Source organism: Schistocerca cancellata, chromosome 4, assembly GCF_023864275.1.
Source record: "Schistocerca cancellata isolate TAMUIC-IGC-003103 chromosome 4, iqSchCanc2.1, whole genome shotgun sequence".
In the NCBI taxonomy this organism is placed as follows: Eukaryota; Metazoa; Arthropoda; class Insecta; order Orthoptera; family Acrididae; genus Schistocerca; species Schistocerca cancellata.
The window spans coordinates 919,526,846-919,546,722 of NC_064629.1; the positions used below are offsets into that span (position 1 = coordinate 919,526,846).

The 19,877-nt window shown below is 37.3% G+C and overlaps 1 protein-coding gene across 1 annotated transcript in view; it reads right to left on the reverse strand.

Annotated features, from left to right (window-relative positions):
• Positions 1-1,496: 1,496 nt before the first annotated feature.
• The window catches only part of LOC126185091 (SH3 domain-containing protein 19), a 100,029-nt gene continuing 81,648 nt past the window's right edge, over positions 1,497-19,877 (reverse strand). Inside the window, exons 6-7 of the mRNA XM_049927891.1 lie at positions 10,983-11,171; positions 1,497-4,210 (exon numbers count right to left, since the gene is read on the reverse strand). Coding sequence (XP_049783848.1) covers positions 4,076-4,210; positions 10,983-11,171 — 324 coding nt within the window. The 3' untranslated portion in view covers positions 1,497-4,075. The remainder of the gene's footprint in view (positions 4,211-10,982; positions 11,172-19,877) is intronic.

The window sequence follows — 19,877 nt, forward strand, 5'->3', positions numbered from 1 at the left end:
CAGTCAATTACTGGCCGCTGTTGTTTTGGAAATGGTACACACTTGCCTATCTAAGAACTTTGAACACTCTTACCTACCCAGATATATGGAGATGAACAGTTTAATATGGACTCCATAACATTCCCACAGACAAAACAAGTGACGGTGAAAAAATGAAATCAAAAATACAATAAAATTGAAGAACTGAGCTGGGACCGAATTGAGACCTTTGAGATCTCCTGTCCAGTATGTTACCACTGAACCACCGAAACAACTGGCATTTACTATTGTTGGATAATATGACTTTGCTGACTGACTTGTATTTGATTACAATTTCTGTTCATTAATGAATGTAAGTTATATCAGTTAAAGCACGTGTACACTAATTGTGCAGTTACTTCCGCTGAAGCATATGAATTTCACTTTCTTACTCTGCTGCTAAGTGTCCATGAAATACCTTTAAACATTAATTACAAGTCGACTCCAAGAATTCTTATGGGAGTAATTATTGCCTGCCCTCATTTATATCACTGATATTACACTGAAACTAACCTTACACATTGAAAAAGTTATTTCAAAATCTAGCAGTGTTGAAGTGTTAAAACTTCTTTGCTATTTACTTATTTTCAACTTTTATTTGCTCAAAATGAAATCAGTTCTTTTATTGTGTCACTTGGTAATTAATTAATGATTTTAACAGAACAATTTTGTCTGTGAAATTTTTCTAGTCAAAGTTGATCCTTGTCCACCACAAATAATCTACATTTATTAATGTAGATTTCACAGTTCAGCTTGGTTAAAGTTGTTCTTTAGTGATAGTGTAAGATTAAATGCTTTATACAATTGGCCCTCAGAAGATGCAACAACTCTACTGAAGAGACTGCCTACACTATGCTTGTCCTTCCTCTTCTGGAGTTGTGTAGTGTTACCAGATAGTACTGAAAGAGGATTTCAAAAAATTTTTTGAGGGCAGCTCATTTTGCATTATTGCAAAACAGGTGAGACAGTGTCACAGACATAATACAAGAGCATTTTTTGCCATGGTGAGAGCTTTTTACAAAATTTCAATCACCAACTTCCTTCTTTGAATATGAAAACATTTTGTTATCTCCAACCTACATTCTATGAACCACATACCAAACATTTAAGCATGAATTGCAGAGTAGTCATGTATATGCAAATGTAGATGTACAGGTGTGAAACTGCTGCAATAGGGCCAACCTGGTGGGCAGCGTATCACCTACACCTGATCAGCAGGTGGTGTTGTGAGTGACTGTGATTCACAGGGGGAGAATGAAAAAGCCTGGTCTATACAGTTAATAGTTGTCTTTTCGGACTGCATTATTTATATTCTACCAAAGATTTTCTAATAACATAGTCATTCATTCTTCTTAAAGTATAACCTCCGGACGGTAGTGACAGCATTTTGTACGAAAGTGTGGTATTCCTACATTAAAACTGAAGGGGCAGGATCTGAATAACATAAATTATCATAAAAATTTAGCATTTGGTATGTGTACCACTTCACTCCATATATTTGGCAGAAATATTTAACTTTTCATGCACATAGTGAAAGTTGAAGCTGACACAGCCCACTAAAACACAAAATTTACTTTGTATTCGACACACTACCACAGCAGTGCAATTAGCATAAAGGGCCAGACATTTTACTACGTGGACTTCACAGACAGCTCTTTGATAATGATAACATTGCACTGAAGGCAAGTTCATTATGAAAACACTGGTAAAACATTTGTAATGGTCACACTTACACAAGTGAACAAACAATTTCTGCTATCACATCTTTTTACAAAAGGTACAGTAAGAAACAGCTTCAATTATCTATAATAATGCACCAACAAGTAATATTATTGCTCTATATGAAATACAGAATAAATATACACCTGTACAATCAATCTAAATAAATGTACATATAAACATTAATGTTTGCTGTAAGGAACATAGCATGTAATGTGATATCCCTTCAAGGGACCACAAGCAATGGCTCATGCTGCACAACAATAAAACAAATATTTGATGCCCTGTTGCTAAATAGTCAAAGGTATGAATAAAGTTCAAATTTAAGAAGGATTTAAGATTCCTTTCTCCTCTTATGAAAACATAAAATTATAACACACAGCAGCAAACTAAATAACATTTAAAATACCCATAAAATGGAACATTGCTTAATTTTATATGTCAGTTACCATTAAAGAATCAGATATAGTTGATGATGTTGCAAGAGCCAATAATATTTTCAAAAACTATTGCATTGTGAATAAAATTTCTGTAAATCACAAATAAAGAACTAAGTTTTTTTTTTAACAAAATCAGAATTCTCACTAAATGACAGATGAATTATGAAAGGAACAGATTGCTACTCACCACATAGAGGAGGCATTGAGTTGCAGACAGGCACAATGCAAAGACTTTAAACATTTAAGCTTTTGGACAAAGAAGTCCTTTGGAAACAGAAAACACACACACACACACACACACACACACACACACACAGACACTGTGGCATGACTGCCGGTCAGAGACAGTGGCCTTGTGTGTATGAGTTGTGCTTATAAAACATGTATATATTTTATTTCTGAAGAATGGCTTTTTGGTCCAAAAGTTTAAATGTTCAGCAGTATTTTCATTGTCCCTGCCTGCAACTCAACACTTCCTCTATGTGCTGAGTAGCAATCTATCCTTTTCATAACACTGTTATTCTATACTGGACTTTCCACTGTTTGATAGGTGAATTACATTAATGATCATCATAATAACAAACATATGACACTGAGCAACTAACCATGTTATATACAATAGAATAATTTAATGATTAGTAATACTTTACAAAAAAGCTAAAACTGCTACTATACACAACAGAAACAGCAAAAAAAACTGTCACTGGAATAGATTTCTACTACATGACTGATGTGACTTGTTTGATAGCAAACGTTGAGTAGTTTAGCAGCCCCAGATCAACTGCACAGCCTCGTTGGTTAATAACCTTCACCAAATAATTTGCAAAACACATTTCCTTTAATTCATCTTACAATATCACCAATATTGCTGAAATATACATGTATAGATTCTACACGTCTGAAACGTACATTCATCCACATGTAAGGATCAATATAGCACATTTTTACACTTTTGTACAGTCACTCAATTCACAGCAATCATCAGGCAAACATACAATTAATCAAAAACTTTATGTAGCAAAAGTGCCATGATAACACTAAAAAATATCAATAATTTTCAAAAATATATTACAATTCATAAATATATTTCTTTTTCTGGAGTTTTAATTAATCTACAGATAATTTTACCAAATGAAGTTATCACAATTTGATAATGCACTGTTACAAGTTTTATATTGTTTAAAAAAAGTTGATAAATATTTTAATATAATAATTTTAAGGGATGTGTGTACAAAAATAACATATTTATCCCTGTTATGGCCAGACAGTCTCTTAGTTTCACTAACAAAATTAACTGCATGAATGACCTTGAACTGAAATACTGATATATCATACACATGATGTAAAGCTCTCAAATTGTTCGACAACTGTAGTTTTGGTGAAAGATGTAAAATGGATATAACGGTAAAGTTCTTGCTTTCCTGGTATATTCCAAATGCATATAGTAAGTAATATTGAAAACTTGTATGACAGCAATACAGTAATAAGGATAATTTAAAAATAAATTTAGTAGAATATATTAATCATAACAAAACAAAGAAACTATACATGATATGATAATGTTCTTTAGCACCATTGGTTACTGTTTACCATCAAGATCTCCTGCAAATTACTCTATGAGCCTTGTAAAAACGTTAAAGACTCATCATTAGCTAAATATTTTTAGCAACACTACTAAAAAGTCCTAACATAAATCACTTCGTTGTCTTAAGATCTCAATACTATCGAAGATCTTCATATACTATAAAGCTTTGATCCTGTGACATTCATCACAAATACTGCATCAAAAAATTAAGCTATAAATTTTGATAGAAGATTATCAAAGTGCTTACATGAGATCATTCTAAATGGAAGTTGAAATTCAGTGGTGTATATTACATAAAATAGCAAAAATATCATTAGTTAAAATAGTCTGGCAGGCCAGATGGAATGTGATCAACATATGTTGCTGGAAATTGACCTCTCCTTCCCTCGTATTCACCATACAACCAGTCTGCTGATATCCGGCTTAGGACTTTAATGAAAGCACCTTCCTGCAATCAGAGACCACACGTGGGGTTATATATAAAAGAGAGGGGAAAAAAAGTTACTGCAAAAATAGAATGAGCTTGACACTAACAAGGGAAAATTTCTAGAGCACTCAAAAAAACAAAACAAAAATTACACAATCAGAAATACAAAACACCTGAACAGATCATCACAAGACCCGAAAAATTTTTAATGAGGCAGCCTTTAAAGTTAGTTACTTTTAGCAGGATTCTGCACCGAACATTCATGGCAGTGCAAAGAAATACACCAGGGCTATTCACCTTTCAAGCTCCAGGACTATTCAGAATTCATCCCAGTAACATCTGTTAGTCCAATAACTCACAGCATTGCCTCAGTAGGATTTAGGTTTGGAAAAGGAAACATAGTAGCAGGTCAAAACTTTGAAACAGCACTTGAAGCAAGCACAGATGGCTGAATTCAGCCTAGTCTAGTCAAGCAAGGAAGGGTTCTTCTGACAATTTCTTCATCATTTTTCTGGTTTCATACTTTAAGTTATTGTTCTTTCCCCAAAAATCTTAATGCTATACTTCGTACAGAGAAATAAGAGCCCTGACAGCTGACAGTGCCACTGCCACCTTTCAACTGTGAAGCATGAAAGGCTGCTGATTGTACTGCAACTATGTAACTGAAAACAATAGTCATCCATACAGCTGCAGTAACACCAAGGCATTGGCACAGAGGCTTAATAGAATTGCATGTTATTGGTTGTGACTGATGCACGAAGCCCACTTTAACTGTCCAGGCTTTTTTTCTTGGCATATGGACTGTATAGTGGATTGAAAGACACCTTTTCCACAACAGAAGTCAAAATTTATATCTGAGTGGAGTAAATCACACATCAACACTATGTTTTATGCACTCTGTGTCAAAACAAAATATTTTTTACTGAGGAAACCCATTGTTCAAGGCATCCCATTTAGCCACGGCAGGATGGGAGTGGGGAGCACAATAGCATAGCAGAATGACTATACTGCTCGTAACAAGATACCATTTTATTTTTTATATAAAATACAAACACTGTCGTCTCTTGCATAACTAACACAATTCCAAACTGAGTCTATGCTATACTCATGAAGACAGCTTTACTAGATGCGGAGAATGTATGTGCTATCAACAAAAGCACTGCAGAACACATTGATAATCACAGAAACATACAACTAGGTAACTGTAAGTAATAATGGCTATCACGCACACAAAATGTTGCTTCACTTTCTCAAAAACTGCTGTTTTCTGATGTACATACAAACCGCTATTATACCAGCATGAACATCCTCTTTAGTTTTGAATGATGTTCCCTGCATTCACAAATTAATGTTCCCTTACATAAAGAACTGCTGAATGATGTCATCTGGCTTGATACGAACCAATACAATATGAAACCACCACTTCAAAACTGACAGACAGTGAAAGTAAGGCAATAAAATTCAAACGATACACTAGGTAACAAACTCAGAGTAAGGTACTGCTTCAAAAGAGGTTTACCCAGTTGCATCACATTTATTTATTTCTAGTCCACTCACTATTAAGTAAACAGACCATTATATTTTTAAAAGTACGAGAGGATTTTTCTTTAAAAAAATTCTATACGTTGCACACACAATTTTAAATAAAAACCAACAACTGTTGAATTTAGTGACTGATGACAAAACACATACCTGTACAGCACCAAAAAGAGGAAAATTGTATCAAAATTGACATGTACATTTCACGCAAATACTTACATCTTTAACAGAAGTTGAAATGCACACTATACTTGCACTGAAAATTACTTTAAGGACTGACAGCTATGAAGAAAATAGTAAGATGAATCTGTCATGGGCACATCACAGAAACCACCTGCCACTGCCAAATGTTAAAGTCCACTATTACAATTGTTTCCCCTTGCATCATATTTAAGTTTCAGGCATTGTACCCCTTTTTTTACCATAGTGCTCAACTGAGGAGCACATTTGAATTGATGTAATAATTCTTTTCCTTCCAGTATCTTTCCATTCATTTGCTGCAATCCTACTTCCATTCTTCTGTCCGTCCTGGGGCTTGTTGAGGAGGCTTGACAGGAAATTAGCGATTACTAATTAGAGTTTACAATTCCTTTTTTTTTTTTTAAATTCCATTTATGTCCATTTTCTTTATGTCCTAACAAATTTCTGTGAGTCAATTGTTCCCGTTCTTCAATGATGAAGGTAAATTCAGAATTTTCTTTCTGAGCCTGTTGTTATTCATTCCATGCAAATAACCATAAAACTGTAATTGCCATTTCCTGATTGCGTGTGTGATTTTTTTCTGCAATTTGGTAACTTCCTTTGATTTTTTTTTCCTTCATCTAGACCCCATTTTCACATTGCACCCTTTAATCTGTTTTCATTTCTTAGGTATGGGAACTTAATTCTTATGTTTTTCCAAATACTGAAAAAAAACCCTCTCCTTGCCATTGGATTGCCATACGAGAAGGGTGTGCTGAAACAGTTGTGCAATACATACCTTCTTTGAGAAAGAAAATGTTGTTCATTAGCGGAGTGATAAAAAGAACTGCTACAGTTTAAATGTAATTAAAAACATAATAGTAAAGACTGGCAATGAAAAGAACAGGAAGTTAGGAAATAAGAATGCATTTGTTGAGGATGCGATAAATACATAGCCATGTTCATGATTATCATTACAGAAAGGAACATTAGACACTCAGAAAATTTAACAACCACTAAGCCAAGCAGGACTTTTTCAAGGTAGTCACATAGCATCACTTATAGTTATTTATATTCTGGGCTTTCACTATGGAAACTTCTGTGGCTATAAACTGTTGTTGGAGACAGAAGAAATAGATACATGGTGATATTGATTTTTACAGCAAATCCCTAAAGTGAATATCAACAAACTGATGAGTCTTAGCCACTTTCACAAGCAAGACTGGGTAGACCACAACCAAAGGAACAACAGCAAGGGAGGCAGACACATACTTCTCGATGCAGGTGCATCACAGGATTCTTTCCCAAATGGTTTCCTGCTTTCTAAAATAACAGATGACAGGAGATTATTATGTAGAAATAAATCACGATATATCCACAAAATGATTCATATTCGTCCATACTAAGAATGGAAGTAACTGACAATGCTCATAATTTGTTGCATAATGAAGCTAAGAATCTTAAATGGTACCGACCAACCACCATGTCATCCTCAGCCTGTACGTATCACTGAATGCAGATATGGAGCAGCACAGAGCTCTCCTGGCTGTTGTAAGCCTTCGTGACCAGAGCCACCACTTCTCAATCGAGTAGCTCCTCACTTGTTCTCACAAGGGCTGAGTGCATCCTGCTTGAAACAGCACTTGACAGATCCAGACGGCCACCCATCCAAGTGCTAACTGAGCCCAACAGTCCTTAGCTTCTGTTATATGACAGGAACCAGAGCTACCACTGTGACAAGGTCATTGGCATTTCCAAAGCCTCTTAGGACAGAGTTTAGTTTAGTTCTGAGAATCTTAAAATGTCGGAGATTATGGAATTAGTTTCTCTTCATAAATCACGGTGCCCCAAATACAAATTGAATGAGCTAACAGAGGCATGACAAGTCAAAGAGCTGTCAACTTACAAATGCAATTTTTCAGCCTGACAGAAATTTTCTAAACCGCAATTTAAGGTCGGTGTGAGGACAATTTCAGTGGAGCATTACAGAAGTGGAGAAACACAACCTGGTAAAAAGGGGACCCCAGTTCGACCATTGCTTCCCAGATAATCGTAGGTTAGAAATGCTCCACTGTGGAGTTACAGTCATACAGCGACAAGCGTGTAGGAGTTAGGTAAGTGAAAATGTTTAGGTGTGTCCAGCAGTGTGGTTTTATCTGACTTAGCTGCTGCTTTCATCATTGTATTACTTCACACTTCCTGATCTACTGAGCTTTATATAATAAAAGTTCATTCATGCTCTCCATATATTAGTAAAATGTAAAACATGCCCTCTAGACTTCATTAGTAATAAGTAATAACACTGCACCTTACAGTAACACATTTCAAGGACCTTCCTGTAGTGTTTTATTAAGTTGATGTGTAAGTTGGACAAAGCATAGCAAGAAAATTGTTTTCTCACTGTAAGGAGGGTCACTTGATATTAGTGACTCTCTACATTCAGGAAGATCTTTAGGGTCTGACAATGAGTGTTTAAACACATTAATCCACAATGATCTGGGTGAATGTACTTGAAAACTAGCAAATGTGATGAACTGTGATCATTCCACTATTGTGCAGCTTTTGCATGCAATGGGGAGGTTCAAAAACTGGGTGTATGGGTAACTCATACTCTAAGCCAAAATCACAAAAATCAGCTGGTGACCATGTGTGCATTTCCCCTTGCTCATCATGAATTGGCTCATGAACAACACCAATAATTCCTATTTTGTACTATTACTGATCACATACAAAGACCTGCACACTTCCACAAAAGATAATGTTGTGCTCTGGTGGAACAGCGGTATAGTGTACTATGAGTTGCTTCCCTGAGATGTAACCATCACTGCTCACATTTATTTTGAACAACTGAGACGTCTTGCAGACACACTCTGAGAGCAATAATCAGTAAGACTGCGAAGTGATGCTACACCACAATAACGCCTGCCTGCAGGCTGCTAGACTGACAAAAAAGTTGTACTGCACCCTTCTTATTCACCTGATCTTGTGCCCTCATATTTTCTCCTTTTCTACTCTCTATCAAACAATCTTCAAGAAACTTCCTCTCTGAATGAAAATGTGCTCCAAACATGGCTCAACAAGTTCTTTGCCTCAAAAGCATGTTATTTCTACAGTCACAGAATTGAAAAGTTACCCCAGCATTAGCAGACTGTTGTAAATATTGAAGGAGTATTACTAATGATGACTGAAGTCTCTGTTATGTGTATCTGTTGTGTTTATTAAACTTACGGAAAAATGCCACGAACTTACAGACAAAGCCAATATTTTAACAAATTAATGGCATTACAATACTTTTAACATAGTCGATTCAATAATGGAGCTTTACCGAGTATAGACCACAGTAAGTTCACATCTAATATGACCAGCCATGCCTCTTGAAGCATGAAGTTCTAATTTATTACTTCTTTGCTACTAATTCTATTCAGAACACATTCTGCAGACAGTATCCATACATCACTGAATGTGCATACAAAAATATACCATTGTATGACACGTACATGGCCCAGTCACATTGATGTGACCATTGCCTACGTTCAACGTCAGCATGCAATAGCCACTTGCAGATGGCAGGTGGTAGCACTAGCAATGGAGGGTACATAAAGTGTGTCTGTAGGATGAGGAAACAGTACAGACATTGTCATAATGTGGAAATGGAGTGGTTTATCTGATGTCCAAGAAGGAATGAATCATTGGCTTTGGTACTGACAGTGGAAGCATTTCTAAAACAGCTAAGTTTGTAAACTGTTTGTGTGCTGCCATGGTTAAAGTACACATGCATCCATGTCCAAAAGACAATTGCATCATTATTCTTATAAACAGGCAACGCAATATCACAAGGACCATCATGCCATTACTGCCACCTGGTTTCCAGGGTGTGGATGCAAACATATTGTCAACACACAGAGTGCACTAGCGCAAACGTGACCAGAAATCAGAGACACTGCCTATACTACACGGAAGTGCATAGCTGCCAATGACAGCATTACCAAAAATCAGCAGTGGCACAGGATGCAGTCATCAGGACCTACAGGTCCATATAATCTTTGAGTCAGAACACAAATGACTCATCCCCTATGAACACCATCCTCTCCTCACCAGCAATACCAGCGAGAACATTACAGCCGACAGTACTCTGTCAGTATCACAGATTGGCTCATCACACCTTCCCCACAGGAAGCAGTAGCAGAGTCAGACGACACACTGGCTCGTATCATCGGTTAAGAAGTCCACACCACTCCCACACCACTGTTCCTGGTGATGTCATCACCAAGCTGGGACATGGAACAGTAGCTCGGCAGCTTCCTACTTTACCTAGATCGGTGAACTTCAACCCACAGCACCTGAGGTAGCACTCCTTTCTCCATGTCTAGGCAGAATTTGCTCCAAAGTGGTGTCTCACTGATAACAATGGCTGGACTTTTTCTGTACACTGGATTTTACTTTCTGTAAAGTGTTCTTGGGCACTGTGTTTTATAAACACGATGTGTACCACATTTCTATACATTTTCACCTGTGGTTGCAGTTTTGACATGCCCCTGATGTGGATCACCTTCAACAAAAGTACAGCCACATTTATATTCCTAGCTGTTGCAAATGAAGAAGCAGACTCCTTAGAAACATTCATCTACTTTGGATTAACTTATGTCGATGATAATCTGCCCAAAACAAATAATTTTTTTATATGGTATACCTTTTTGTACATTTGAATAAAAAATACAGAATACTATTGTTTTAAGATGCCACACAAACAAAACTACCCTGGAAATGAAGTTGGCACATGATTACATTATTGTGAAACATACCACCGTACATGCAATAAAAATAAAATTCCATCAATACCAATATCATCATTGTTTAAGGCTGACATTATCTCCCTGCTCTCATCTGTTCCTCAGTTTATGATGTCAATGTACTTTTAACAAATGAGAAAAACATATACTAATCTTCAGCATTTATTTTACCTAAACTAATAATAGGCTGCTCCCAAATGCAACTATATTTTACATTGGTTCTTCTTTAATACTAAAAAAACATACATTCCACACTAATAACACATATTTTAAACTTCTCTTACCGGAAACTCCAAGTCAGATGATGTCTCCCCTATGAATTGGTACAATGCTTTCACTAGAAAGTCACCCTCATTATCCAGTGGAACAATTACATTGATGAAATTTGATGGAAACATGCCTTCCTTTTGTCCAAGTTGTCCATACAACCAGTCAGCATTTATACGTCTCTTTAATATGATAACATCATTTTCCTAGAACAGAGGGATAAAAATTAAATTGGATGTATTACCATCATAAATACTGTATACCTCATTGTTTCACTTGGACAGCATATGCCATTTTTTAATATTTTACATGTAATATAATATTTTATAATGCTGTAATGCATGTTAATGCTGCAAGATAAGAGCCCGAGTACTTAAATATGTGCCATTATTGTCTATACTGGCAGCAATTTGACCACATACTCAGTGCAGTCTTAACAGCAAAACTGTATCGCTTTATCATCTGATGATGATGATGATGATGATGATGATGATGAGCAAAACTATTTTGTCAGCTACGTGTAGCTATATCTGTGCTGACACACCACAAGATCTTTGTTGGGAAGTGAATGAGTCAAAGTAATTCAGGAATTACCTGCTGTTTCTGAGGAAAGAAACAAAAACGCATAAAGTGCTGCATGAATATATTTAGAATGTTATTAAAATGTTACACTGCATCATGTTTTCATTGTTTATGAAGTCAATGAAAAAGCTAAGATAGATGCAAATATAAATTTCAGGCTTTGTCTAATAACAGCACTGTTGAAAACTTGTGGGAAGAGACTATTGTGCAGGACTTGTTTTTGACGTGTAATTGGAGTACTATAACAATTTGAATGAAATGCTGGATCCTGTACCAGTCAGCTGAATAAACTGCCATCAGTATGTTAGCCATGAGGACAGAAACTACCAGCTTGAAGGATTGAAGTAACATTTTTATGTGGAACTATCACTTTCTTAATGGTATCTCAATTCCAGAAGTGTCAACTGAACCAAAAATGAGAATTTATAAACACAAGCTTCTTCAACCTATCTATCAATAAAATTCTCATAAAAATAAAACTAATAAAAAATAAATTGCAGCTAACTTCCAAGATTTTCTGACTGAATGCAACTTTTACAATTTGTGAATACTTTTGAAGTTCTTTCTTATTCCCTTTTTTTACATTTCTGCCATAATTTTATATTCTACTTAAAGTTTTATTACAAATTGAGCACGGGACCATTTTGGCAAAGGAGGAGGCTGTTATCAACATCCAAGCTGTGTATGCGCTTAAGTACATAAGAAGATGCAAATTAACTAACACAATAATGATTTGTTTTCTGTGTCTAATAAAGGTCCCAGTATTACTGAGTATTTTCTAAGCAGATTATATGTTGTGCTAATCGTAGCCGATATGTTGAAATTGTGTACTAGACCAAGATACAAATCAGGGTCTCCACCTTTTATGAGTAATTCACTACCAAAAGAGAAGGAGCCAGTGATGAGTTGAAGCTTTGAGTATGTCAGTGAGGAATGCTTGGAGGGCATAACTGGAGCACACTGCCTGCAAATGGTAGGGATCTGGGTTGAAGGCCTGGTTTGGCACACAGTTTCAACTGATTACATACAGTCACTCCGATATTGTGTTGTTACATATTACATAGCTGATGAATCTTATAGTTTACAGGACATGTGACAAATCTACACATGATGTAACATGCAAATGTATGCTTCTTTGTTGCTCTAGCGAAGTTATTACATACAAATGCACCTTGGCAAGTTATGGGAAGAGGGAGGGGTGTACACAGAAGTTGCTCAATATTTTAATGCTGTCCACATCTGCAAATAAACATGCAGGAAAGCATTCATACATGGTCTTCTTACTTTGATGACAGTTGCTCTAACTGAGTTAAAAACAGTCAAATGTAAAATTTAAAAAAATTTGAAAACTCTCTGTAAAACTTTTTAAAACTCTCAAAAAATGTTCTATATATTGTCTCAATTGCATTACACATTATTATTATTTCTTTCCTTTCTCAGACGTTATGTCTGGTTAAAAATGGAAAGTGACGCGGACCTTGATCAAGCATATCTTCCTTTTAAATGTATGATATGTTACATTGCATTTAGGAATTTTCGGGTAATTGAACATGTATCAATAATTACAGATTTCTGTAGTTGTATATATACGTTTGGATGTAGCTGTATAGCGTTGATGTACTGGTGGATATTGTGTGGTATGACTCCTGTAGTTGATAGTATAATTGGTATAATGTCAACTTTATCCTGATGCCACATGTCCTTGACTTCCTCAGCCAGTTGGATATATTTTTCAATTTTTTCTCCTGTTTTCTTCTGTATATTTGTTGTATTGGGTATGCATACTTCGATTAGTAGTGTTAATTTCTTCTTTTCATTGGTGAGTATGACGTCAGGTTTGTTACGTGGTGTTGTTTTATTGTTATAATAGTTCTGTTCCAGTATAATTTGTATTTATCATTCTCCAGTACATTTTGTGGTGCATACTTGTATGTGGGAACATGTTGTTTTACTAGTTTATGTTGTATGGCAAGTTGTTGATGTATTACTTTTGCTACATTGTCATGTCTTCTGGGGTATTCTGTATTTGCTAGTATTGTACATCCGCTTGTGATGTGATCTACTGTTTCTATTTGTTGTTTGCAAAGTCTGCATTTATCTGTTGTGGTATTGGAATCTTTAATAATATGCTTGCTGTAATATCTGGTGTTTATTGTTTGATCCTATATTGCAATCATGAATCCTTCTGTCTCACTGGTTCCATTATCCAAATCAGTCTTTCAAACAAAACTACAAATCATCAAACAAATAACTTCCAGCAATGGTTATAGCTCTTCCCTGATCGATAATATTCAATGAAAAAAAGAAAATGATTTAAATTACACCACTTCTGTACACTAGCCAGCAGCGATCACTGAGTAATTACAAAGCCTGGTGCAAAATTCTATATACTGCAACATTTCAGACAATCTTGCAAAAAATTTAAAGTCTTGTGACTAATAGACCCGCATTTTATAGTACCAATAAGACATCAAAATTTCTATTCAATAGCAGAGACAAACTGCAACCCTTGGCACAGAGTGGTGTATATAAAATCACTTGCAAGCAGTGTGAAAAATTGTGTATTGGCCAGTCAGGCACAGCAGTGGCAATTAGGCTATGTGAACATGAGAGAAGCTTGCAATTAAGGAAGATAGATTTGACCTTTCCTGATCAGCTGCAAAGTTTTACATTCTGCCAAGAAAAAACATGACACAGAGTGCCAGCCTAGTATTAAATTATCAGACACAATTTCCATTTTCCTCTTTGTTAAATTAAGTTTTTATTACAAATACTAGGTTCAAACTGTAAATTCATCTTATCTCTTGTCATTTGTTAAATGTATCTCCACATAAAAACTTTCTTTATCCCCTTTTTAGTTAGTGTAATTACTGTAATGTTTTCCTGTGTCAACACTTTTGTCATTTTTGTATCTTCTGTACAAATAATATACAAGTCACTCACACATTATGTTTATCTTGTGTTTGCGACATTCACTTGTTACCTAAAGATTGTCTGAGAAGCCAAAAGCTGGTTTGTGACCAATTAAATAGAATTTTACACAACATTAGGCAGCGTTTTCTTTTTTAATATTATCATCATGTTCTGCCACGTACCAACAGAAAATTCAGTTAATGGAAAAAGTTTTCTTATGTGATGTGATACTAACCACATGTTAAATAAATACAATGTTTAAGTTGCACTCTTGAAAAGACTTTTCTGCTTATGCCAAGCTGAGATTTTCCACAGTTAGACTACCATCCAAAGAATCATTTTTCTCACGGAAATAGACCAACCAAAATATAAAATAATCAGGAATTAGCTTTCTCATCCACATACTAAGATGCCTGCCATATGATGGTACAGTGTTCATCCCCATTACATTTCAAAGTTTCTCCAGGATATCCATTTTCACCAAGGTCTTTTTCACAACTATGTGCAGTGTTGGTAACTAATTTGTACTTTCAACCACTACAAGATCAGGCAGTCATTATGTAGTCTATATTAGCATTATTTTCTGTATTATGAAGCTTAGTAAAGTGTACTGTCCATCTACTGAGGATTTCATTTGGCTCTGTCAATCACACTGCTCCATCTTGTGATTTGAGAGGTGCTGCACTGGATCACTTGGACCTTGTAATCTCCCAACTGCGTGCAAGAATGGGCCAACACCAACTTGGTTTGCAAGAATCTGAATCCTATTTACCTCACTCTTCCCCCCCCCCCCCCCCATTTGTTTTTCTTGTTTCAGGTCAACATTCAGAGTTTCTCACTGTTTGGTGCTAACTTGTGCTTCAGTTCTTGCTGGTTACAATTTAACTACCATGGCTCAAGCTGCTGACACTGATAGTCTGCAGCAGCTACGAGTACACAACTCTTCCTGTATCCCCTACCTCTCCCACCGCATGATCCTGACTGGTTTCTTTGGAGGTAATCAACTCTCTCAGCACATTCAGATGTTCAACTTAACTACAAAGATTTGTCCAACATCGGCCACCATACACAGCTCATGTGATATTCATACAACCTATTTACATATGCCTAACAAGTGCATAGTCTATGAGACGTCTTAATCACATACATTGCTGGCAAGAAAAATTAGTAGACCTGGAAGCACGATGTTGATATTGATCTGATGATGGCACATGGCACCTGGGGGACAGTAGATGTAGTGACAATGGTTTCAACATCATCTGTCAACAGATAGCGTAGTGGCATTGCAACCAGAGCTCCATATGTGTTTACCCTTTAAAAGAGAAGGCTCACAGCCTGAAGGCTCAGCGTGGTGCAAATGTGTGAAGTAAGTAGGCAACCATGTCCCAGAGACTCACACTTGCTTCCTATAGCCAACTGAATGCATATGAGAAGGGTCAAACTGTGGCCTTCCAAGTGGTGGGATGGTCCTTTTGGAGAATTGCCACACAAGATGGATGTGCCAAGTCAGTTGCACTGGTATCAGTGGTCACATGAACATTGTCACAGCTACAGACAAGGTTCTGGACACCTATGCAGCACAGATGCCCACCAGGATTGGCGTATCGTAATTAAGGGCAGCTGTGGCAGATCGTACAGCAACCACAGCACAGATAACAGAGCATGTGAGCCCAGTGCAGTGAACCTGTTATTACCAGTGCAGCTATGGGCATGCACACTTCTAGTCCATCTTCAACTCACGCCACAGCATCAACGTGCACAGCTCGAATGATGCCCTCAGATGATCACTTTGAAAATGGAATGGTGCACCCTGGTCTTCAGCGATGAAAGCTTTTTGCCGTTCTTGCAACAGGAAGGTGCCGTGCTGTTCCAACAGGATAAAGCTTGCACACAAACTGCCTGTGAAACTCAACGTGCTGTGCAAGACGTGCAGCAACATCCCTGGCTAGCACAATCTTTGAACTTGCCTCCAGTTGAGATCATGTGGGATATGATGGGACAAGCCATGACTTGTGCGGCTTGGGAACCAACAACTCTTACAGAATTATGTGAACAGTCAAGCAGGTGTGGTATAATGTATACCAGGACAGTATTCGCCATCTGTAGGATCAACTGGATGCCAGTGTCGGTGCCTGCATTGCCACCCATGGAGGATAGACCACGTACAATATGGGTGTTTCAGCAAGGGTTGATACCTGGTGCCTCAGAACTGCTTGGGTTATTGATCTGTTTTTGTAATCATTGCATGTACTCTATATCCAAGGTTGCAACAATGAATCTTGAGTGAACTGGAAACCTCTAAAAGGGTTGACTATTTTTTCCAGTAGTATATATGGATGCTGTTAGGCTGTTTTACATTGGTGTGCAAAACTTGGAAGTGAAAAAGACTTTCACATCTGGACCACACACAGAAAGAACTGCTATGGTATAGTACACAAAGTAACAAAGAAATACACTATGAGATGAACAAAAATGAAACTTTTATTCAAAGAAAATGATTACAAAGAAACCACCACGATTTACGATGGCTTCCTGGACATTACAAAAGGCAAAACATAGCTCCAGATAGGTTGTGAGATCACCAAGGATGGCAATGCATGCTCTGCAATGTGATCCCATGCTGGCTACGAGATTGGTAAGGAGTTGTTCTAATAGGGAATTCCATTCCTCCACGGCTGTTGCCGACAACTGCAGGACGGTCGGCATGTGTGGACGTACTTCAACACATCTCACCAACGCAACCTACACGTGCACAATGGGATTTAAGTCACAGAAAATGGCTAACCAGTCCATCTGCGCAATATCCTCTCATTGCAAGAGCTGCTCCACCGGCACTGTTTGATGCAGTCCCGCATTTTCATCCATAAAATTACATCAGAGGCACACACAACCACGAAAAGATGTAAATGGGGAAGGAGTACACTGTCACAATAACTCTGACCAGTGAGTGTACCACATTTAAAGGTCTGGAGGTCAGTAAGCCCATGAAAGGGTTTGTCCAGAATCACTACTCAGACTGAATCTGTTCTCATCCCAAACAGTGCCCTGTGGGTGTCAACAGGACACAACATACGGGTTGTCAAGGAGAGAGACCAACCACCTGCAGTCACTGTGCCACTGTGGAGCATGATATTGTGTGTCTTGCAGTCCTGTTCAATGTGGCTGCAACTGCACCCACAGTTTGATGTGCATCCCTTCTTGTCTGTTGCACAATGTAGTGGTCATTCGCTGGTGTAGTTGACAGTTGCCAACCATCTCTTCTCCTTTGGGCAGCAGTACCTGTGGTTCAGAATGCTCTCATGCACATGGGCTACACTTATCACACTTCTACCTCCTCCCAGTTTCCCAATAATTCTTCTTTGTGTGAACTCATCCAAACATTGTTTCCAGAGCAAATTGTAACAAAGAACGTCACTACAGTACACCATAACCGTTGGCTAATTGACAAACACTATATTTTCCTGTCCCTTCAACAACTTCACTTTATGAGGCCAGTACCATTTGGCACTGCTGACTTCATGCCACATCATGTCCAGCTTTCTGTGAACAGGGAGACCTGTGGCAACATGCTCTTGCACTTGCATTCCTTTTCACCTAAATTGTTAATATGTCATTTTATTTTATTTTATCCACCCCATTCTTAAGTTTTGCACAGCAGTGTATACTTTCAGACTGCCTAAACCGAGTGTCTGTAATGCAACAACTGGATAGTGAATTGGTCCATTGTCATTTACTGAGCCTGTCACATCTTCCAACCACTCTTATGATATTTCATAATCTTTCCCCACCCTAATCAACAGGAAGCAGGATTTTATCATTTTTGGGAACTTTCAGAATGACAGTACCAAGATCTGAATAAAAGTGGACCTTTTCCTTTTCAGTGCTGATTACTGTTGGCAGGCACAAATTTAGAAGGGTCATGAAACTTTTGTTCTCAGGTTCAAATGGAATGTCACAGCATAACGAGATATTTCTTGAGAGACCACACTATTTCCACCAAGCCTATACAGGATTTATCAAAAAGAATTATCTGATTTGGCATGCCTATATTTATGAAACTAATAGACATGTACAACGAATTTTGTTTTTTGATAAACGGCAAACTCAAAAAAGTTTCTTTTTTTCCCCCCCATACCTTTTCATAAGGATTCAATATGCCTCTCTTGCACAGCATATGTCAATGTGCTATTCAAATTGTTCCCACACTACAGTGAGAATATCCTGAGTTACAGCTTTTATAGCTGCTGTTATGCGATGTCTCAGTTCATTCATTGTTGTTGGTAACGGATGCATATAAACAGTCTTTTATAATCCCCCACATGAAAGAATCACACACAGTCAGGTTCGGTGACACTGGAGGCCAGTAATGTAATGAGAATCATTTGGTGCAGGGTGACAGAGTCAGTAATCCTTTGATTTAAAAATTCCCGCAATTCTATATGCCAGTGTGGCAGTGCTCCGTCCTGTTGGTAAATGAAGTCTTTTAAATCAGTCCCTAACTGTGGAAAAATAAAGTTCTCAAGCACATCAAGATATGTGCTTCCTGTAACAGTGTTCTCAGCAAAGAAAAATGGACCATACACCTTTTCCTGTAAAACTGTGCAAAACACATTAAATTTTGGAGAGTCTCTCATGTTGTATAACTTCATGTAGTTGTTCTGTAACCCACATTATGACAGTTTTCACCTTTCCGTTTAAATGGAATGTTGCCTTGTCATTAAACACTAAGCGTGGGAGAAAACTGTCATCCTCCATCTTGCCCAGAATGAAATTTTTCACATTCACAAAGAGCTTGCAGCAGCTGAATTTTGTATGGTTTTATATGTACACATCGACGCAACATGTGCGAGATGGACATCGGCGGCTGCTGTCTAGCTGCATGGCACACTGATTTTTGTGGACTCCTTGTGAAACTATGGCGGATGCATTCGACGAGTGTGTCAGACACTCTGAGATGACCTGGTAATTTGCCTTTACACATACAACCTGTTTCTAGGAATTGTTCATGCCGCTGTGTAATGAATGCTCTGTGCTGTAGGAGGATCCACAGTATACCTAGTACAAAAGTCACACTAAACAGTTATTACTGACCTGCACTGCTCAAAACGTAGAACACAAAACGCTTTCTGTTGTCCCGACATCATTTTTACTAGAACTGAAGTGGTGGACACTGCTGCTACCTAGTGAGAACCACGTAAAACACGAGAGTTTTCTCTTTCCAACAGCACATTGTTCATGCACTTATCTCAAACAACATAATGGTTATGATTTTTTTTTTAATTGGACGATTCTTTTTGATACACCCTGTATTTTCATAAAGAAGTATTGTATATATTGCTATACTCATCACTACAAGTGAAAAGTAATATTATGCTCAGTTTTGCAGGATACATGCTTATAAAGTTAACAACCATCTG